Source organism: Trachypithecus francoisi, unplaced genomic scaffold (genome assembly GCF_009764315.1).
Source record: "Trachypithecus francoisi isolate TF-2019V2 unplaced genomic scaffold, Tfra_2.0 Lachesis_group3, whole genome shotgun sequence".
Lineage (NCBI taxonomy): Eukaryota > Metazoa > Chordata > Mammalia > Primates > Cercopithecidae > Trachypithecus > Trachypithecus francoisi.
The window spans coordinates 60,334,613-60,358,610 of NW_022681468.1; the positions used below are offsets into that span (position 1 = coordinate 60,334,613).

The 23,998-nt window shown below is 36.8% G+C and overlaps 1 protein-coding gene across 6 annotated transcripts in view; it reads right to left on the reverse strand.

Moving 5' to 3' along the window:
• The window catches only part of TOGARAM1 (TOG array regulator of axonemal microtubules 1), a 119,149-nt gene that overhangs the window by 62,741 nt on the left and 32,410 nt on the right, over positions 1–23,998 (reverse strand). For 5 of the 6 annotated variants that reach the window (XM_033188153.1, XM_033188150.1, XM_033188151.1 and 2 more), the window contains exons 3-7: positions 20,133–20,267; positions 13,756–14,058; positions 12,091–12,350; positions 9,207–9,439; positions 6,280–6,380 (exon numbers count right to left, since the gene is read on the reverse strand). In XM_033188153.1, coding sequence (XP_033044044.1) covers positions 6,280–6,380; positions 9,207–9,439; positions 12,091–12,350; positions 13,756–14,058; positions 20,133–20,267 — 1,032 coding nt within the window. The remainder of the gene's footprint in view (positions 1–6,279; positions 6,381–9,206; positions 9,440–12,090; positions 12,351–13,755; positions 14,059–20,132; positions 20,268–23,998) is intronic. The other variant, XM_033188152.1, reaches the window with a different exon arrangement.

Sequence of the window (23,998 nt, forward strand, 5' to 3'; positions counted from 1 at the left end):
TTATTTAAATATTTATACCCTTCAAAACCACTTTTTTTTATTGTAAGGGACATTTTTTAAATGCAGCTGTAATAGGATCTCTTAAGCAATGGACAGAGTAGTCACAGAGGTACTACTTGCTACTAAGTTAAAAAAAAACATTCTTAACAACAGTGTTTTTTTTTCTTTTTTTTTTTTTTGAGACGGAGTTTCACTCTTGTCACCTAGCCTGGAGTGCAGTGGCATGATATCGGCTCACTGCAACTTCCACCTCCCGGGTTCAAGCAATTCTCCTGCCTCAGCTTCCCAAGTAGCTGGGATTACAGGTGCCTGCCATCATGCCCAGCTAAGTTTTTGTATTTTTAGTAGAAATGGGGATTCGCCATGTTGGGCAGGCTGGTCTCAAACTCCTGACCTCAGGTGATCCACCCACCTCGGCCTCCCAAAGTGCTGGGATCACAGACGTGAGCCACCGCACCTGGCCAACAATGGTTAATGATAACAGCAAAGCTTTCCCAGGCTCTACCACAGGAAAATTATATTCTTGTTGCCCCAACTTTACTCTAGGGTTACAACATAACTGGGCATCTGGGAGTCATTAATCCACATGATCTTGCATTCCATTTTAGTGGCAAAATGTCTTCTAAAAACGTCTGTGTGTGTGTGTGTGTTTTGTGTGCATGTATCTGGTGCATTTCCTGGGGGCAGAAGTCAGCAGAAATTCCCTAGTGTTAACCTCATGAGCAACTGCTTCCTTGCAGTGGCTTCTCAAGGAAGCCCAAAAATCATATATGAAGCCTTGAGTCTCCTATTTGGCAAAATTATTTGAGCAACAACAGTTCAGCAGCAGAGTAAGACGAAAAACCTCAAAACTGAGAATTCTCATTAATTTTTCTTTATTGGTATGCTTAGGGAGGATTCTAATTTAGATAATCAATCCTAAAAATTAACTCGTCATGAAATTTACTAACCTTTTGTATGCTTATAATGTCTTGGGTATTGTTTATTTGGTATTTCTAATGCACTAGATGAAATATCAAGTGACCTATCGTCTTCAGAATCACCACCCAAACCTATAGTTCATGTGTTGACCAATTATGCTTACACTGGATGTTGTAAACCCTTTAAAATATTTGAATGGGCCGGGCGCGGTGGCTCAAGCCTGTAATCCCAGCACTTTGGGAGGCCGAGACGGGTGGATCACGAGGTCAGGAGATCGAGACCATCCTGGCTAACACGGTGAAACCCCGTTTCTACTAAAAAATACAAAAAAAACTAGCCGGGCGAGGTGGCGGGCGCCTGTAGTCCCAGCTACTCGGGAGGCTGAGGCAGGAGAATGGCGTAAACCTGGGAGGCGGAGCTTGCAGTGAGCTGAGATCTGGCCACTGCACTCCAGCCTGGGCCACAGAGCGAAACTCCGTCTCAAAAAAAAAAAAAATATTTGAATGATTCCAGTAATATTACACATAGGTATATATCTCCCCCCAAACCTCTCTCAACTTCTAACCTTTTAAAAACATAAGTAACATAATATTAGGTACTATAACATTATAGTACTTTTTGAAGTTTTATCCTATTTTAAATTATATAATACTTTTCCCTGTCCTTGTTCTTAGCAGCTAAGAACATTTACTCTACACTATACTACAACATTTCATAAAATAGGCTTTAAAATTATAATTAGGCCAGGTATGGTGAATCACATCTGTAATCCCAGCACTTGAGGAGGCCGAGGCAGAAGAATTCTTTGAGCCCAGGAGTTCAAGGCCAGACTGGACAACAAAGCAAGCCCCCGCCTCCATCAAAAATTAAAATTAAAAAATTCACTGGGTGTGGGCCGGGTGCAGTGGCTCACGCCTGTAATCCCAGCGTGGTGTTTCATCATGTTGGTCAGGTTGGTCTCGAACTCCTGACCTTGTGATCCATCTGCCTTGGCCTCCCAAAGTGCCAGGATTATAGGCGTAAGCCACAGCACCCGGCTCCTTTTTTCTTTTAAGACAGGGTCTCCCCGGGCTGGAGTGCAGTGGCAAAATCCCAGATCATTGTAACCTCTGCCTCCCAGGCTCAAGCAATCCTCCTACCTCTGCCTCCCTAGTAGCTGGGACCAAAGGTGCATGCCACCACCTCCAACTTTTTTTTGTAGTTTTTGTAGACATAGGTCTTGCCATGTTGCTCAGACTGGTCTCGAATTCCTGAGCTCAAGTGATCGGCCCATCTCAGCCTACTAAAGTCCTAGAATTACAGGTGTGAGCCACTGTGCCTGGCCTGACAAGTATTTTTTTTTTAATCAACACCTTTAACTTTACACTAAAAACAAATTTTTTTCTAATCCAGAATTTTAAAACTGTGACCTAAGAGATACCTATTTCCCCATTTCTCTCTTTTCCCCTATTCCCATGAAAAATGAAAAATCTGAAAACTGAGAAGACTCAGTAATTTTTCTTTATTGGTATGCTTAGGGAATATTCTGATTTAGAGATATTCAATCTTAAAAGGTAAGTCACCATGAAATGTAACCTTCTATACTGGCTTCACTGATGAGACAGTAAACTACATAGGGATAAAGAGCTCAGTATCTGGAATCATGTTTCCTAGCTTTAAATTATAACACTGTGACTCAAACTGCTGAGAAAACCTGGACAAGTCACTTAACCTTACTTGTGAAACAGAGACAATAGTACCTCTTCTATAACTGTTGTTAGGATGAAATGAAGAAAATACATGTAAAGCGTTCAGCACAGTGCCTAACACATTTTAAGTACCCAAATGTTATTATATCTGTAATTTAAAAAAAAAAAAAGCAAAACCTTAATGCAGGCCTCCTTCTACTGAATAACAAAAACTTTAATTTACATTTGAATGTTTAATCACTCTTTATGAATACTCTGCAGCGATTACAATCATAAACATACACTAAATGCAAAATCCTAGGCATTATATATTTGAGTCATTATCCATTTTTATATCTAGCTCCAATGTAAACCATTAAGCAATAATGATGTGTGTATATATGTGTGTGTGTGTGTGTATATATATATATATATATTTTTTTTTTTTTTTTTTTTTTTGAGACAGGCTCTTGCTCTGTCATCCAGGCTGGAGTACAGTGGCGCTGTCTTGGCTCTCTGCAGCCTCAACCTCCTGGGCTCAAGCAATTCTCCTGCCTCAGCCTCCTGAATAGCTGGTACTATAGGCGCACACCATCATTCCCAGCTATTTTTTAATTTTCTTGATAGAGATGGGGTTTTGCTATGTTGCCCAGGCTGGTCCCAAACTCTCGGGCTCAAGTGATTGACCTGCCTCAGCCTCCCAAAGTGGTGGGATTAGAGGTGTGAGCCACTGTGCCCAGTGAAATATACTTTTAAAAAATAATGTTGTATTTGAATAAAAACAGGAAGGTGGGAAGAGGAGGTAGCTAGGGAAACTGGGCTAGAAAGGACTGTAGAATAAAGGGCACTAAGTAAGTTCATAGAGAAAAGTTTCAAGAATATCCAATATTAAATTATAGAGAATTTTGTTTGTGGAAGTAACACACATATCTTTATAAATTCTTAGTCTTGACAGTTAATTCATAAAATAAGACCCATAAACATACTGGCTTTGGGTGGAAATGTTTTCTATTAAAAGGCAAAACTAATTTAATACACTAGAAGAAGTTTATTATAACATCATTCAGAAAATTTAGCACAATGTGCTTTAATAGGTAGTGACAGACTATAGGTGGAATTTTAAAATAATTGTTATTTTTGTGTTTATTGTCCAATAGTCTTTATTCTGAGCATTACCATTTTTATGTTTTACCAATTAAACCACAATAAATTTGTGGGAATCACTTATTTACTAAAAGTAAAGCAAACCCAAATATATAAAATCCAAAACATTAGCAACTTATTTTGAGAAAAGGTTAAATTTAATATAGTGAATTCAATAACAGTAGTATTTCTAAAACTTGATCCTAGAAATACCTAATTTACTTGTTAAAAATACAGATTTCTAACCAGAAAGATGAATTCATAAGGCATAAGATGACACCCCAGAATCAACAGATGTTACACGCACTCAAGGGTGATTCCTAAAATTAGGCAACTTTCTTGGGAGGCTGAGCCCAGCGGATCACGACCATTCTGGCTAACACGGTGAAACCCTGTCTCTACGAAAAATACAAAAAATTAGCCAGGCGTGGTGGCAGGCACCTGTAGTCCCAGCTACTTGGCAGGCTGAGGAAGGAGAATGGCGTGAATCCCGGAGGCAGAGCTTGCAGTGAGCCGAGATTACATCACTGTACTCTAGCCTCTGTGACACAGCGAGACTCCAACTCAAAAAAAAAACAGATTAGGCAACTTTAGAGAACACTAAATATTGCATATATAAGTATGTACTATACTATTACGAGATCAATCACACTGCTAAAACTTAAATGACTCCCAAGGTCACACGACTAGGGTCACAAGGGAACTCAAATCCAGGTTTTAAAAATCTTTTATTTTCCATTTCCAAAGATATTCTTCCAAAAGTAGGTTCCATTTTTACAAAATAGATACAACCTAGAAATCAGATATCTCCTCAATTTTATAGAAATACTTGAAAAATTATACATTAGGAAGATCAGCCTGAAAAAGGATTAAGAATAAGTTTATGTATTTCTTTGGGTCACTCTCTCCCCTTAGAGGACAAATACATATTGAGTGCCTACTATGCACTAGCTGCTTTATATATGTCACGAACTTAGATTTTCACTACCCTTCTCAAGGTTTATGTTGTTAGATGAGGGAATGAAGTTCCAAAGCAGTTAAGTAACTTGTGTAAGGTATGAATACTATTATTAAACATCAAACTGGGGTGTCAGCTCATCTTTTGGACTCCAAAGCACATATATACTGTCTTTGCATGCCTAGAAGTGCAGCTATCTCTTTGTTAACACTAGTTTTATGCAAGCCAGTATACGAAACACACCTGGTTAAGTCACACATTCCCAATTATGATAAGCCTTGGTAGGTAATCAGCGGGAAATAATCTTCAGGGATCAAGAATCTGAGAGTTGAAGAAAAGTAAAGCAATGGTAGTATCATTAAAAAAGGTGTCAGTGCAAGATGTAATGGTATAACAAAAGAGGTAATAATCTTGTTTGTGAATTAGGGAAGGTTTCCCAGAGAAAGCAACTGAGCTGTTTTCACAGCTAAATAGGGTATGGTATGGATTCTAGATTTTATCCAGAAAAAACAGTATGTGCAATTGCAAAGAGATAGGAAATTGTACTGATGGTGGTCTGATTCAGCTGGATACAAACAGGGAAAATACAAGATACAAAGAGGGCAGTGAAAAATGAGGCTGGAGAGGTAGGCAGGGACCAGATCATGAAAGGATGTCCAGAATGAATTTAGGCTGGCCAATATAGTCAGATTTGTACTGTGGGAAACAGTGTCAAAGTGAGTGAAATCGAAGCTGGGAGAAAACTTAGGAGGCTAAGTAGGTAATAAATAAGGAAAAGTGTGAACTAAAGCCATGGTAGTGGGGATTAAAAAGAGCGGTTGAGATTAAGACACATTTAAGAGCAAGAAATTTAAAATCTTAGCAAATAATCAAATACATATACAGTTTTTTAGGAAGGCAATTATAATGTAAAGCAGCCTTAAAGTTGTTAGGACTTTTACATTAGATCATGTGAAACTTAACATCATATCCCAATTTGTTATAATTTATTCACAATTCAATGTAGTTTCACTAATCCTAAGAATCACATGCAGTTGTCACCCTAAATAGATCATAGTGCAAATCTTTTTCTAATTGACTAATTACTAAATCTATTTTCTGAGAAGTGACGTTATAAAACCAGAGACTTACAGGCTTAGTTCACAAAAATTCTTAACACAAGATACACATGAATTTAACTACTATTAATAGTTAAATATTGTTTTTAAAGAAAATTGTCTTTCAGGATGTCCAGTGGTTCCCAAACTATGCTGCACATTAGAATCATCTGAGGAGTTTTCAAAACTCTGACAGCCAACACCAACTAAGTAACACTCTACACCAACTACATAAAAAATCTGGGTGAAGGAGTCAGCCACATGTATGCCAATGAGCTTTAAAAGAGATCAATGATTCAGGTAAATAAATATTTTTTTCTTCCAAAACAATATCATATTCTTGTCAAAAGGACCTTTTAAGGAGTAAAAAAAATGATTAGTCTTAACTGGTATCCACAACAACATGAAATCTGAAATGCACTTGCTATCATTTTTTACATCATTTGAAAATCATACTTTTTATAAATTATGTTTATAAACAGACATAGAATACCTGCACGGGGGCTTTGTTCAGCAATATGAGAAATTTTTTTCTTCGCAGAAGAAAGTCTTGTTGGAAAAGGTTTTGACCCAAATGTTGGAAATATGTCTGACCTACAATGAAACAAAGTAATTTCAATAAACATTAAGATTTAGTGCTGTTCAATACTCACATCACATATTCTCTATTCTCCTTATTAACTCACAGAACTTTTAGATAATAAGGGAGCAATAAGTATGATACTTGAAAAAATATGGCTAACAGTATATATATATATACATATACATACATATATATATAGTTATTCTTAATTCATCTTTTGGACTGCCAACCTTTTTAACATATGGTCAATTCTTAATTACTCATGAGAGGATTGCCACAGAAAATGACTCTCTGACTTATACTGTATAATCCCCAAGGAAAAAAAAAAAAACTGATCCAAGAATCCATTCTAAAACCAAATCAAGGCCAAGTGTGGTGGCTCATGCCTGTAATCCTAGCATTTTGGGAGGCCAAGGCAGGAAGATCACTTGAGCCCAGGAAGTTTGAGGCCAGCCTGAGCACCATGGCAAAACTCCATCTCTACAAAAAAACTAAAAAATTAACCAGGCATGGTGGTGCACACCTGTAGTCCCAGCTATTACAGAGGCCGAGGATCACCTGAGCCCAGGAGGCAGGGGTTGCAGTGAGCTGAGACTGAGCTACCACACTCCAGCCTAGGTGACACAGTGAGACCCTGTCTCAAAAATAAATAAATAAATAAAAATAACAAATCAAATCATTCTTAATTATCTAATAACTACTATCTATCCTCATATAGGATAACATAAAAATAGAGACTTGGCTATATTATAAATAAGAGATCAGCAACAAGTGAGTTTGGCAAATGCCACTTTCTTCTTAAACTATTCTTTGCTGTACTTTCCTGACATTATAAAGACCTATAGGCCTTGTTTCATTAAGAAAGACAACTGAAGACTGTTAAATCTGAGTTTAAGGGAACTGTTTTAAATCAGTAAGTGTTACAATGTCAATAAGTTAGTAATGAATATTAAAAAGAAGAGATTTTACAAAGAAGTACAATTCTTAGTAAATGGATAGAAATATATTTGTGAGTGGACCTAGTGAAAAATTGTTGTCAAATATTTTCAAAGAGCAATTTCTCTAGAACAGATTACTATAAATCTACATTTATATTAAGTGTAGTTGACTTGGATGAAAGAAGAAATTTGAGTCTCTAGGAGAGTGGTTTTCAACAATTTTTCCTCCCCAACCTACCTAAGGACAAAATCTTTAAATCAGGTAGTAGTGGCTTTCTTTGGCCATGAATCTTAAGGCAGGATGCAAACTGGATAAGTATAATTGTTCTAAAGCCACTAATCTTAAATGTGGAAATCTTAAATTTGTTAAAGGCAATTCAGTCCATAAATGAAGGTGTGCTGAACTACCTTCTCACAGAATGCAGTATCTGAAGAAGATAACTCAGTGAGAAAATATAGGACATCATGTATTCAAATCATATAAAATGAACTTTTCTTCTTAAGTAGGTTTCAAATTATTTACACAACCTTGCAACTGTAGGATTATATAACATAAATTTTCATCTTCATGGAAGATCATAAAAGGACTTTAGCTCTAAAAGCTAAAAATATATTTTGTTTTATAACTTAATATAAACACCAGACCATGCTGTTATTCCAAACTCATTTTGTCAATATATGTATTATTCTACCTAGGTAATTACAACAAAGGAACTGTTGGAAGATAAAATTTCCAAGTACAAAACAAGCTGCTATTTAAGTTAAAAATGTATAGGAAAAAATAATAGGCTGAGACAAACTTCTAAGAATGGAACACAAGAATTCAGTTTAATTCTATGAACTGCTGGAATAAAATATTATGATCTATTTAGAACACTACCTCTCCTTTGATCATCCAATCTCTATTTACCTATATTTCTTAGAAATTCCAATTCACTAAAGTGAAATTAATTTTAATTTTAAATATTTACTTCTGGTTCAGGATGAAAACAAAGGAAAAAAATTTAAGACTGACAACACCAAATGTTAGCAAGAATGTAAAACAAGTATAACTCTCACATGTAGCTGATAGGAGTGTAAAGTTACACAATCATTTTGGAAAACTGTTTAGCAGTTACTTAAAAAGTTAAATATGCATCTACTCTGTGCCCTATCAATTCTATTACCAGGTTTTTGTCCAAAATAAAAGAGGAAGGGATTCCCAAAATCCTACAGTAGAGTCACAGAGATGCCCAGAAAGCAGTTTGAGATCACTTATCAGTTAAATGAGGTTAAGGTTTAAGACTTAGAGGTAATAGAAGTAATCTGAAAAAGTTAGTCCAACTGCTATGCTGAAAAATAATTTTCTGTTGACACGGGGTGGCCAGAACTTTAAGTCCAGCACTATTGCTGTAGGGAGACTCCTAACAAGGCTATGAGAGCTATGGCATGAAATGAAATCCTGAGCTTCTATAAGATAATGGAAATAAGATATAAGAAAATAATAGCTGAGTGAAACTTATTCATAAATTAGAGGAAACTGGTACTGAGCTTAAAATGAAAGCAGTAATATTAGCTATAGATCAATTGGCAAAAGAGTCAATAATCCAGAAAAGAGCTAAAGGACAAAAAACGTTAGGATAAATCTTAGACAGAAAGAACAACTAGGGCTTTAGGAACAGGGTTTATACTAATTTAGGTGCTCTGGTTTACAGTTGGGGTTGTGTTCTCTTTCCACTCACATCAGAAACCAAAGCCAAGCAAGGTAATATCTGTAAACGTTTCCAATGTCTTTTAAATATATTTTAACATTTAAAAACTAAAACATAAATGGTTTTAAGTTTTTACAAATATGATATTAGGGCTCTAAATCACTAATTACAGAGGAGCATTCATTTATCATGTCAAAAAATAAAATACATTATTCTCTTCCCCTGGGGAGTTGTAGACAGAGAAGAAGTCAATGATTCTTGGCTGTAGACTCCACTTTCACTGTAAGAACTGATGTTTGGTGAGGAAGACCGAGACGGGGAGTCCATCGTCAACTCGAGCTTCATTGCAGAATCAGGGCTTTCAAGATCTGAAGTACTGCCACTTAGTTTTGCTCTTTTCTTAGCTGCACTATTACGAAGGGACCTAAGAGAGCTATGCATCTAAGAAAAAATGAAAACAGTAAACTTTATAACATAAATTCCTTATATTGGTACAAGTTATCCTTAAATTTTAAACTCCATTAGCTATACCTAGCTAACCACTTCCCAATCCCGTACTAAAAAAATATGAATGTTAATATATATGTATACAGTATAAATACACAGATTTTATCACTTGGGTATTTATAAAAAACCTACTAGGTTGGAAGCTCCTTGAGAGGAAGAATCTCAGCTATTGTTCATCATGGTATCTTCAGCACTGGGCACAATGACTAAACATATTGCATTAATTCAATTATTTAATAAATGAATCATTGAATCAGATGGTAGATATCAGAGTTTATGTCACAGAGGTACATCTGGTGTGCTGATGTGGCTCAGACGCTAGCTCTGGGAGGTGATTAATGAAAATCAATTTTCAAAAATTTGACATTTACATCAAACTTGCAAGTATTAAAATTACAGATCATTGTACATAACTTCTGAAGCCAAATATTTTTAGAAATGCAGCTGGGCGTGGGGGTGGGCACTTGCAGTCTCAGCTATTTGAGGCTGAGGCACGAGAATCGCTTGAACCTGGGAGTCACAGGTTGCAATGAGCCGAGATTGCACCACTGCACTCCAGCCTGGGCAACAGAGCGAGACTCTGTCTTTAAAAAAAAAAAAAAAAAAAAAAGAAATCCAGAGTAGAAATTGTTATGGCAAAATATAGTAAGGCTAGCAACAAAACTTTGAACAAATTAAGGAACATAGAAACATACATAAACTGCTTTGTTTACATTTGATTCATAAGATTAATTATTTAATGAAAGTATCTGTTTTCAATTAATGCAAACATCCATAAATATCTTAAGTCTTCATAGTTGGAAGACAAATTCAACAAAAAGCCCCTTTAATGGATTTAGGGCAGTGTAGTACAGTGAAAAACATAATGAACATAAAGGTAGGTGAACAAGGCTTGAATCCTAGTCCTGCCACTTACTTTCTGACCCTGAGCAAGACAGATAACATCACTGAGCCCCTTCTGTAAAAACAAACACACACACAAACAAAAAACAAAATAGATGTTGACTTGCTTATTAACTCAGGGAGTTACTATAAAGATTAAATGAATTAATGAAAATGAAAGTGTTTGATACATTATTAAGCACATTAAGCACTTACGCCTTTGTTAAAAGTCAACTCACACCAAAGAATATAAACAGTGACCCATTCAAAATAATAAATAAGAAGTATCATATTAGCAACTATAAGGGAGAATAAGTAATTTTCAACAATTATACTAGTTGATTCAGTAGTAGGGCCACTTCTCTATTAAAAGTGTGAAAAGCTGAATATCTAAAAGCAATGGTATCCTCCTGTATTTACTAATAATTACATAAAAGAAACTCACCTTTCAATTACCCACTAAAAAAAGAACTATTTTTAAGTTATTAAAAAACAAAGCAAAATTATGTATGATCAGGTGAAATTTATAAGTTATATAGGAAAATGTCTTTTCTATATGTGTCTTCCCTCCAAATGAATTCCCTTCCTAGCACTGCTAAAATACAAATGTGCTGGGGAAAAAAAAAAAGGAAAGATTTCACAAGCATTTAGAAATTGGAGTGATTAAATCATTAAAAACCAACCTTGGTACTTTATAGGTTAGTTTTACATGTGTTTAACATAAAGACATACTTTAAAAATGAATATACAGTAATATTAACTCTATTTTATTGAGCAAATTATCATTACATGATTGATGCTTATACCTTAAAAACAGACTAAAACAAGACCGTAAAATATCATAATTATTTGCATTTACATATTTAATATAAAACTTTTTTTTAACCTGACCTGAGGCAAACTGAAATGATAAAAAGGAGGCGTTTATGGAAATAGTACTCTGAAACCAAAGTAATACAGCAACCATATTCCTTCTCTGACATAGTTACTATGTACAGTTATCATATTGGTAACACATTTTTACAGCACAAAGTGATCTAGGATTCAAGGATGAGTGTACAATATGATCTCAATTTCATAAAGATAAGCTTGCACATATGCACAAAGGACAGATTCAAATATGTTCATTGCAGTTCACTGTTTGCAACTGCAAAAGACTGATCATAAGCTAAAATCAATGGTATAAATACACCATAAGTAAATTAATACACAAAATAATATTAATATAAAAAGTACGAAAATACATAAAACATAAATAAATGATAATAGTAATTGCTTCTGGTGAAGAAGGAAGAGATGTTGAACTGGGGAGAGAACTATGCTGTTTCATTTCCTTAATAAAGGAAACAAATATGATAAATTGTTCACTGGAAGGGGTCAGTACATGAGTGTATTACTATATTATTATTCATACTTTCAATTTAGAAAGGAATAATGTACGCATAGAAAAAATACTTGAAGAAAATACAGTACAGTGTTAACAGTAAATTATTCTGGGTAGTGGGAACTGGCGTGATAAATTCCCTTTCTAATAATTCATGGTATTTTCCACATTTTCTATAATGAACATATTTTTAGAAATAATATAATTTAGAAATAATATATTACAGGATAAAAAGAACTTGATTTTTCCTTAAATAGCAATTATAATATTATAGAAAATTGCAAATATTTTTAAGTCATTAAAAATATTTGGTTCTAACCTCTTCTTGATCCAAATCTTTATCCTTGAAATTTAATTCTGAAAGATCAACTGGAAGACTATCTTTTTCACACTTCCAAATATCATCAGGCTCTTTCTTTTTGTGTCCCACTGTGGTTAAATCAGCTTTATCAGGCAAAAGGCTTATTCCCCTTGGTATGGGAGGAACAGGCTTTGTCCCATTTAGGCCTCGTCGGGAAGATGGCGATCTCACCAAGGCAGGTGTAAGCTGAACTGGAGGTTTTTCTTGAGAATTTTCTCCTGCATGAAAAATAGATATTTTACTTTTTCTTTTTCTTTTTTTAATTTTAGAGAAGAAGGAGTTACAGTCACAAATATTTAAAATACAATGTTTTAAAATAAAAAAGAAAAGCGCATTATAGCTGGCCACTGGGGTGAACAGGCTGCATAAAGCCTCAGCTTCTGATATAATGTTTGATCATGTACAATAAACAAATACAGAAAGAATTAATAAAAGAGAATCTAAGTATAGCGCTAAGAGAAAGTAATAAAATTGACTGAATATGCGGTAAATTGAACACTGGACTTGTAGGGTAGTTTAAAGGTGAAACATCTTTAAACTCATCTCCGACTACCTCGGCCTCCTAAAGTGCTGGGATTACAGGCATGACCCACTAGGCTCAGTCGACTTTTTACTTTAAGACTGAATGTGTCCTGAATGAACTTACATATGCTAATTTCATGATTTTTGGAATGGGTTATTGTTAAGAAAAGAATATTTTAGTTTATAACAAATAATAAAAAATGTTTCAGCCGAGCACGGTAACTCAGGCCTGTAATCCCAGCACTTTGGAGGCTGAGGCGGGTGGATCACCTGAGGTTGGGAGTTCGAGACCAGCCTCACTAACATGGAGAAACACCATCTCTACTAAAAATACAAAATTAGCCAGGTGTGGTGGCGCATGCTTGTAATCCCAGCTACTCAGGAGGCTGAGGCAGGAGAATCGCTTGAATCCGGGAGGTAGAGGTTGCCAGTGTGGGCAACAAGAGCGAAACTCAGTCTCAAAAAAAAAAAGTTTCAAATTAATTTTAACATACAATAAAAATTCAATAAATATTGAATAAATGAATACCAGGCATTAATTGCAATAAGCATATGAAAGACGTTTTAGATTTGTAAAGCTGTTAGTAGGTTCTCAAACAACATATGTTGTTCATGTTCATTATAAAACATCATTACTTATATTTGTAAAGTTGTTAGTAGGTTCTCAAACAACATATGCTATTCATGTTCATTATAAAACATTATTATTTTCTGGCCCAGCACAGTGGCTCAAGCCTGTAATCCCAGCACTTTGGGAGGATGGGATAGAAGAATCACTTGAGACCAGGAGTTTGAGAACAGCCTGGTTAACATAGTAGGACCCCATCTCTATTTACAAACAAACAAACAAACAAACAAAAGCATCAGTATTTTCCTGGTTCCAAAAAGGATTCTGAAGTGGCAATGTAAGAAATGAGAATTTCAATTGAATTTTATACATTTGATCTATTTAACACACTATTAAATATTTTCCTAAATATTTACTAAATTCAGACAGATAAAATGTTATTGACTAGCTTTTAAAGATCTAACAGCCCTCTGCATTAACTTCAAAGTACTAATTCAAACACAAATAAATTTGAACAAAGTATTGACTTTTACCATCATTTCTACTCATAGGATCAGACGATTTTTGGCTGACAAGCTTCTTCTGCGGACTTCGCTTTGACAGTCCTTCGAAGCTTTTAAGAGGCCAGGAATTTGAGAAATTAACAGAATTATCTTGAGACTTCTTTGGAGATATAATAAGAGATGTATGCTTTGGACTAGTTCGAGGTGATGACAGAGGATAGGATGGAAGGATGTAGGCTTCTGGACTTAGATTTTGACTGTTTGAGGAAGTACACTCTGTTTGACTACCAAATGTTTGCTGTGTCTTACTGCCAAAATTGAGGGTAGCATACACTGTAATAAAACAAAATATAACATGTTATTTATGTATACACAGCTCTAAAAGTTAAAAGCTTTTTCGCTTTTTGCTTTTCCCATTCCCAAAAATATAATTTTTTATGTTTTTGTATGGTATGAGGTAAGGGACTAACTTCATTTGTTATTCAAATATTCTGTATCTTCTAATTCAAAACTTCTTTATCCCATTAAAATGTTGTACTAACATTTATAATTAACTTTCTCCTTGTAATTTTATCAATTACATACATACATATGTGCATGTATATGTATACATATATATATGTCAGAAAAGTCTTGTCTTTTTGGTGAATTTTCTTTTTCTCATTACAATGACCCTCTTTAGAACTAAAAATGTTTTTAGTTTTGGTGTGCATATTTTCCCTATCATCAACATGTTTCTATTTGCTTTTCTCTGAACATTTGCCTAGTGTATCTTTTCCATGCTTTACTTTCTCTCAACCTATTTTGATGTATTTTAGGTAATGCTCTTAAAAACATCACTTCAGGCCGGGCGCGGTGGCTCAAGCCTGTAATCCCAGCACTTTGGGAGGCCAAGATGGGCGGATCACGAGGTCAGGAGATCGAGACCATCCTGGCTAACACGGTGAAACCCCGTCTCTACTAAAAAATACAAAAAACTAGCCGGGCAAGGTGGCGGGTGCCTGTAGTCCCAGCTACTCGGGAGGCTGAGGCAGGAGAATGGCATAAACCCGGGAGGCGGAGCTTGCAGTGAGCTGAGATCCGGCCACTGCACTCCAGCCCGGGCGACAGAGTGAGACTCCGTCTCAAAAAAAAAATAAAAACAAAAACAAAAAACAAAAAAAGAAAAAAGAAAAAAAAAAAGATCACTTCAATGAAAAACTAAAAAAATAAGATCTGATCACTTCTGTCATTTAAGTTGTAAGTTCTGCCAATTTATACTTAGGGAAACTATTCATACATTTAATTTTAATTCTACCATCTTATTTTGTGCTATTTATTGTTTTTCTTTTTTTTTTTTTTTTTTTTTTTTGAGGCGGAGTCTCGCTCTGTTGCCCGGACTGGAGTGGCCGGATCTCAGCTCACTGCAAGCTCCGCCTCCCGGGTTTACGCCATTCTCCTGCCTCAGCCTCCCGAGTAGCTGGGACTACAGGCGCCCGCCATCTCGCCCGGCTAGTTTTTTTTTTTGTATTTTTAGTAGAGACGGGGTTTCACCGTGTTAGCCAGGATGGTCTCAATCTCCTGACCTCGTGATCCGCCCGTCTCGGCCTCCCAAAGTGCTGGGATTACAGGCTTGAGCCACCGCGCCCGGCCTATTGTTTTTCTTCTTTATTACTTCTTGTCTTTTATTGATCTTTTTATTCCTTAACTAATATAAAAAGTCTATTTGTAATCTTTTAGGGGTTCCCTTAAATTTTCCTTTAATGTTTTTAAAAAGGTTTTCCATGACAAAATACCTAGCTTATGTATATTAATAAAGCAAACATTCTTCTGAAGACTTAAACAACTGTATATATTATATATCCTTTATTTTTAATTCATATCTGACGGTTAAAACCTCTACTTATAAAAAAAATCTTATCTGGGTAGAGAAATATAGGAGACTTGGCCGGGCGCGGTGGCTCAAGCCTGTAATCCCAGCACTTTGGGAGGCCGAGACGGGCGGATCACGAGGTCAGGAGATCGAGACCATCCTGGCTAACACGGTGAAACCCCGTCTCTACTAAAAAATACAAAAAACTAGCCGGGCGAGGTGGCGGGCGCCTGTAGTCCCAGCTACTCGGGAGGCTGAGGCAGGAGAATGGCGTGAACCCGGGAGGCGGAGCTTGCAGTGAGCTGAGATCTGGCCACTGCACTCCAGCCCGGGCGACAGAGCGAGACTCCGTCTCAAAAAAAAAAAAAAAAAAAAAAAAAAAAGAGAAATATAGGAGACTTACAGATTTACATATAGAATTAAAACTTTCAGTTTCATTTCAATTACAGTGCTCTATTAACAGGTTCTGATGCTTTTATGACAATGTCTCATATATTCCTAGAGATTTAAAAAAAATTTTTTTTTTTTTTTTTGAGACAGTCTTGCTCTGTCACCCAGGCTGGAGTGCAGTGGCGCAATCTCAGCTCACTGCAAGCTCTGCCTCCCAGTTTCACACCATTCTCCTCCCTCAGCCTCCTGAGTAGCTGGGATTATAGGCACCCGCCACCACGCCTAGCTAATTTTTTTGTAATTTTTAGTAGAGGCAGGGTTTCACCCGTGTTAGCCAGGATGGTCTCAATCTCTTGATCTTGTGATCCACCCGCCTTGGCCTCCCCAAGTACTGGGATTACAGGTGTGAGCCACCATGCCCAGGTGAGATTTAACAATATTTCTTATGAAGAAATCAAACATCCTATCATATTATGCATATACATAAGAACAATGCGATGCAACATACACCAAAATTTCCAATACTTGGTGTGGATCACTACATTTAAATTGGGATGCAGACATCTATATTGTTTGGCATCCATACCACAGGTCCTTCAGAGATCACAAGGGAAATATTAGTTGATATGGTAGTGGTTTTAATGCATAACCAAGCATTAAGTTAAATTCTATTAGGTTCAGAAAAACATGATATCCCTTTATACCAGCTTCTCTAATAACTATTCCACTAGAAAACCAGAGCCACTATGCAGTATGATTAAACACTAAGAGTGGATAGTCCTCAAAAGCAATGTAATCATTCAGGGATAGCCTAAACAGGAACAAGTTAAGTGGCACAGCAAGCTCTCTCTGATTATACCAATTATGAGTCCCCAAGATATTCAGGAGTCAAAATTTAGGAAATACCCACATTATTAAGAAAGATGGATTATTCAGCATTTAGATTTTGTTATTCTTTCTACCAATAGTTTGGTTTTTATTTCATTAATTACAGCTTTTATTTTTATTAATTCCCTCAGTTTCTTCTCATTTATTTTGTTGTTCTTTTAAATGTATATTACATTTTAAATTTTAAAAAATAAAACTAGTTTTAAAAGGAGAAAAAAAAAAAAAAAGAAAGATGGATTATTTTATTGTGGTGTAGATAATACCACAAAGGATAACTTTAAGGAGTTATGGGGGTCTTTGGGGTGAGTGCAGAAAAGGGCAGTTAAATTGTTAGTGCTAAATACACTAAATCTTCTCTATTAATTTCAAATCATTATTTTTCATAACAAGTAAGTATATCCCTATCACTCAAAAAAATTTTAGTAAAGGACATACAATAAAATTTAAAATAGCTAAAGAAATATTTAAATTGGCCGGGCGCGGTGGCTCAAGCCTGTAATCCCAGCACTTTGGGAGGCCGAGATGGGTGGATCACGAGGTCAGGAGATCGAGACCATCCTGGCTAACACGGTGAAACCCCGTCTCTACTAAAAAAAAAATACAAAAAATTAGCCGGGCGAGATGGCGGGCGCCTATAGTCCCAGCTACTCGGGAGGCTGAGGCGAGAGAATGGCGTAAACCCGGGAGGCGGAGCTTGCAGTGAGCTGAGATCCGGCCACTGCACTCCAGCCTGGGCGACAGAGTGAGACTCCGTCTCAAAAAAAAAAAAAAAAAAAAAAGAAATATTTAAATTGATCCTACCTCTATCTAATAATTGTTAAAGCTATTAATTAGCATGGACATTTAAAAACACCTTCAACCCCCAAATTCCTGACAGATAACTGGCCTCAAATCCTTCCTCTTCTTCTGCATCTGATGTCTTATCTGAAAGGTCAGCGTTTAGGAAGTTATGGTTCCTAACAAGAGACATAATACATTCTAAATCATCTTAAAATGTAAAACTGCTATAGAAAATAATTGTCATCTGCTAACACAACACTCTTTAATGGATGTTATTTTCAATGACTTGGTATTAAAATGCTCATCTTTCTGATGATTAGTGATGTTGAACAATTTTTTCCATATACCTATTAGACATTTGTATGTCTTCTTTCAAGAAATGCCTATTCAGATCTTCTGCCCATTTTCACATTGTATTTTTGTTTTTTTGCTATTGAATTGTTTGAGTTCCTTATATATTCTGGTTATTGATCCCTCAACAGTGGAATAGTTTGCAAATATTTTCTCCCAGTCTGTAAGCTGTATCTTCACTTTGTTGACTGTTTCCTTTGCCATGCAGAAGCTTTTTAGCTCAATGTGATACCATTTGTTCATTTTTGCTTTGGTAGCCTGTGCTCTTGAGGTCTTACTCAAGAAATCTTTGCCCAGACCAATGTCCTGAAATATTTCACTAATGTTTTCTTCCAGCAGTTTTATAACTTCAGCTTACATTTAAGTCTTTAATACATTTTGATTTGATTTTTCTATACAGTGAAAGGTAGAGGTCTAGTGCAAATCAAAACCACAATGAGATGTCATGTCACTCCAGTTAAATAGCTTTTATCAAAAAGATAAAAAATAACAAATGGTGACAAGGATGGCAACAAAAAGGAATGCCTGTACACCGCTGGTGGGAAGGTAAATTAGTACAGACACTATAGAAAATAGCAAGGACGTTCCTCAAAACACTAAAAATGTGCTGGGCATGGTGGCTTGCACCTATAATCCTAGCACTCTGGGAGGCTGAGGCAGGATTGCTTATGCTCAGGAGATCGAGACTAGTCTGGGCAACACAGTGGAATCCCATCTCTGCAAAAAATTTAAAAATTAACCAGACATAGTAGTTCATGCCTGTAGTCCCAGCTACTTGGGAGGCTGAGGTAGGAGGATCACCTAGGCCCAGGAGGTTGAGGCTGCAGTGAGCCATGATCATGCCATTGCACTCCAGCCTGGGCCACAGAGTGAGACCCTGCCTCAAAAAACTAAAAATACAACTACCATATGATCCAGCTATCCCACTGCTGGGCATATATCCAAAAGAAGGAAATCAGTATATCAAAGAGGTATTTGCACTTTCATGTTTATTGCAGCACTATTCACAATAGCCAAGATATGGAATCAACGTAAGTGTCCATCGGCAGAAGAACAGATAAAGAAAATGTGGTACATATACACAATGGAGTACTACTGAGCCATAAAAAGAATGAAATCCTGTCGTTTGCAACAATCTGGATAAAAATGGAGGACACTATCTTAGGTGAAATAAGTAAGGCACAGAAAGACAAATATTGCATGTTCTCACTCCTATGTGGAGCTAAAAAAGAAAAAGAAATTAATCCCATGGAGGTAGAGAGCAGAATGATGGTTTCCAGCAGCTGGCAAGGGCAGTGAGAAGGGGTTAATAAAGAGAAGGTGGTTAATGCGTACAAAAATAAAATGAGAGGCCGGGCACAGTGGCTCACAACTATAATCCTAGTGCTTTGGGAGGCCGAGGTGGTGGATCACCTGAGGTCAGGAGTTTGAGACCAGTCCGATCAATATGGTAAAACCCCGTCTCTACTAAAAATACAAAAATTACCTGGGCATGGTGGCGTGTACCTGTAGTCCCAGCTACTTGTGAGGCTGAGACAGGAGAATTGCTCAAACCCAGGGGTGGGGGTGGAGGTTGCAGAGAGCTGAGATCCTGTCACTACACTCCAGCCTGGGCAACAGAGCAAGACTCCATCTCAAAATGAATGAATGAATGAATGAATAAAATAAAATAAGAAGGAAAAATATCTAGTGTTCAATATAGCATAATAAGGTGACTAGAGTTAACAATAATTTATATTTCAAAATAACTACAGGAGTAGGTTTGTAATGTTCCCAACACAAAGAAACAACAAATGTTTCAGGTGACGCATATCCTAAATACCCTGATTTGATCATTACACATTGTATATCAAAATGTCACATGTAACCCACAAATATGTACCACTATTATGCATATATTAAAGCAAATGCAACACTCATCTCCACCAGGAGTGTCTAAACTCTAATTTTAATCAATTGTATTTACATAAAGATTATAAAACCTAATACTTTAAGGTAACAATTATGAAAAAAGTTATTAAAAATATAACAAAATCCTTTTTGTGTGTGATGAGTCTGATTACACAAAATATCATATAAGTTAGTGTCGGAATCCCCACATAATATTTACAAATCATTTGTTTCCAAGGAAATTTGGAACTTATACCTTTATCTTGATGACTATTAGTTGTCCCTAGGAATTGTAAGTCAGAACCCACACTGCCAGTTTTACCACATAATTGTGAAAATCCAAGTTGCGCACATTTCCCAGAAAAATTTGTTTGATGAGTACCAGTAGTACCTTTTGAAGAAAGGAGGGGAGAAAACATAAAAGCAAAAGTTAACTTTATTTCATGAATACATCTTATTTCATAAATATTGGTGCAATTTAGGTGGAAATAAATATAAGTGTATAAGTGCAGTGAGGTAGGCAGGCAAGAAAGGGATAAAGCTTTTGATATTAGAAAATCTGATTAGTGGCAGGAGTTAAAGGACAGAAGACAGACTAGCAAATAACAGGGAAAAGATAGGTATGTTGAAAAATATCCGCAAAAGCAGCTTCTTCCTACACTCTTTCTCTCAGCATGGAATGTTTCTCCAGACCTGGCTTTCCTTCTTCCCAGTATTTGTAGTATATGCACTACCCAAAAAGCTCTATGGCCAAACTCTTTTCTTTTCTATTTCACTTTTTTTGTGCAGTGGTGTGATCTTGGCTCACTGCAACCTCTTTTCTTTTCTAATATACCACACAGTATTCACGTAGATTCTAAGCTTATCCAGACATGTTTCCCATTTCCCTTCCTGTGTCTGGTTAAGGTTATTCCTGGGAAGGTGAGTAAGTCTAAAAAAAAAGGTGGTAATGACTCCTCTGGCGTTTAGTGTATTCATCTATTAAATGAGCCTATCCTTTGTAGTTCTGAAACTATATGATTTAAAAAAAAATTCTCTCTCTATCATATGAAGTCTCTTTATCTTTCACGTCCTGGATGTCTTTTTCTTTTCTTTTCTTTTCTTTTTTTTAAAAGACCGGGCCTCTCTCTTACTGCCCTGACTGGAATGCAATGGTTCAATATTGGCTCACTGCAGCCTCGACCTCCCTGAGCTCAGGTGATCTTCCTGCCTCAGCTATTCAAGGCTGGTCTCAAACTCCTGATCTCAGGTGATCCACCTGCCTCGGCCTCCCAAAGTGATGGGCTTACAGGCGTGAGTTACAGTGCCCAGCCTCTTACTCATTTAAAGTCAAGCTCAACCTCTTTCCTGTAGTTTTCTGAAACCACTTCAATACCTATGTTTTCCTTTCTTGAATCCTTACAGTATTTGTAATTTATATCATCCAATCAAGCATTAGGTTATATACTGCCTTATTCTCCAGTTGTTTAAAATCTGTACAACTAGGAAATGAGCTTCTCAATGGTACAGAGAAATCAAAATCAAAATCAAAACTGCTACAAACATAACTGGACATATTCTTGCATTTCTCCTTCTCTGTTAAACACCAAAATAAACTATGCAATCATTATGCCACTTCATTTTTGTATGAAAATACTATAGAATTTCACTGCATAAAGGTCTATAAACTCTCCTAGGGAACAATGTTTACTGAATAATATATCTGAACTCAAACCCAACAAATTTTGAAAACTGTTATTTAGATGTTAAATACATTTTTAAATCTATAACATAGTCAAATCTTTGCCTTCTAAACCATTTTCTCTTCTAACGGTATCTCTTTGCAAACACACTACAATTTTTCTAATTACCTGGGTGCTATATCTTGAAATCCTAAACGATCACTTAGAACTCAAGCTCAACCTTTTTTTTTTTTTTTTTTTTTTTTGAGACGGAGTCTCACTCTTGTAGCCCAGCCTGGAGTGTAGTGGTGTGATCTCGATATGAGGCACGGGCCTGGCCTCAACCTCTTTCTAAATGATATGGTCATTTATAAAGACAGGTATGTTGAAGAATATCCACAAAGGCAGTTTCTTCCTATGCTCTCCTTTTTCTTCTAAATGTTATGGTCAATGACAATGAGCATTTCCTCTGAAGTACCATCATATTTACTTTCTGTAACACTTAGTCCATGTTCTCAGTTGCTCTGGCCAAAAATCTTTACAGCATTACTGACACTTCTTTCTCACATTCTATACCCAATTTACCAGCAAACTATATCAACTTTACCTCTGACATAAAATCAGAATCCAATCACCTCTTTTTTTTTTTTTGAGATGGAGTCTCGCTCTGTCGCCAGGCTGGAGTGCAGTGGTGCGATCTCGACTCACTGCAACCTCCGCCTCCTGGGTTCAAGAGATTCTCCTGCCTCAGCCTCCTGAGTAGCTGGGATTACAGGCATGCGCCACCATGCCCAGCTAATTTTTGTATTTTTAGTAGAGACGGGGTTTCACCATGTTGGCCAGGATGGTCTCGATCTCTTGACCTCGTGATCTACCTGTGTTGGCCTCCTAAAGTGCTGGGATTACAGGTGTGAGCCACCGCGCCCAGCCAGAATCCAATCACTTCTTACCACATTCTTGCTATCCTGGTTAAAGCCTCCATCAACCCCAGTCACGATTACTACAACAGATTTTTAATCAGTCTTCCTGTTTTTGACCTTGCTCTCCAATACACAAAGTTTGGCTTTGTGCCCCCACCCAAATCTCATGTTGAATTCGTAATCCCCAATGTTGGAGGTAGGTGGGGCCTGGTGGGAGGTGACTGGATCATGTGGCAGGTTTCTCCTTTTGGAGCTGTTCTCATGATAAGAGTTCTCACAAGATCTGGTTGTTAAAAGTGTGTAGCACTTCCCTCTTCACTCTCTTCCTCTTGCTCCCACCATGTAAGACATGCTTGTCTCCCCTTCGCCTTACACCATGATTGTAAATTTCTTGAGGTTTCCCCAGAAGTAGAAGCTTGTACAGCCTGTAGAACCATAAGCCAGTTAAACCTCTTTTCTTCATAAATTACCCAGTCTCAGGTATGTCTTTATGGCAGTGTGAAAACAAACTAATACACTCTCCTTTCATCTATTTTAACAGTAAAATCCAAAATGAGCCTGGAAACACAGTAAGTGATGTCAGTTCTTTCTTCAAAATGCTCCTCATTCAGAGTAAAATGTAAAGTTCACTTATAAGTCCACTAGGCCTTAAATAAGGACCCCTATTATATCTTTAATTTCCTATTTATTTTCCCCTTTCTCATTTCATTCCAGACATACTAGTCTCTTTGATATTTCTCAAACATGTTCCCCACACACTTCTCTCCTAGTTACTCTGTGCTGACTGTTCCCTCTTCCTGAAATTATTTATTCTCTTCTCCTGATATATTGTGGTTTGTTTCAAATATTCTTTCCTGAATATGGCCTTCTTTCTGCTCTGTTTTCCTTAATAGCATTTACTACCAGCTAACTTACTATGTCTTCTATTTATTTAATGTCTGTTCTCGTTCCTAAGTAGAATGCAAGCTCAACTAGGCAGAACCCCAGGACTTAAAAAAGCACCTGACACAAGCCGGGCGCGGTGGCTCAAGCCTGTAATCCCAGCACTTTGGGAGGCCGAGACGGGCGGATCACGAGGTCAGGAGATCGAGACCATCCTGGCTAACACAGTGAAACCCCGTCTCTACTAAAAATACAAAAAACTAGCCGGGCGAGGTGGCGGGCGCCTGTAGTCCCAGCTACTCGGGAAGCTGAGGCAGGAGAATGGCATAAACCCGGGAGGCGGAGCTTGCAGTGAGCTGAGATCCGGCCACTGCACTCCAGCCCGGGCGACAGAGCAAGACTCCGTCTCAAAAAAAAAAAAAAAAAAAAGCACGTGACACATAGGAGATACTAATAAATATGGGTGATGTATTAAGCAAATATTGCCCTATATTAATATTTAAACAATTTCAATGAGAAACCCTCCAGGGTTTTATGAGATAATAATGTCTAGGTGTCCATTCTTATCAGATCTTCAATAAATAACTTACTGAATCTGAACTGCCTACTAGATTAAAAGTTCTATGAGTCTTTGAATGCACTATGAAGTTAAGAGAAGT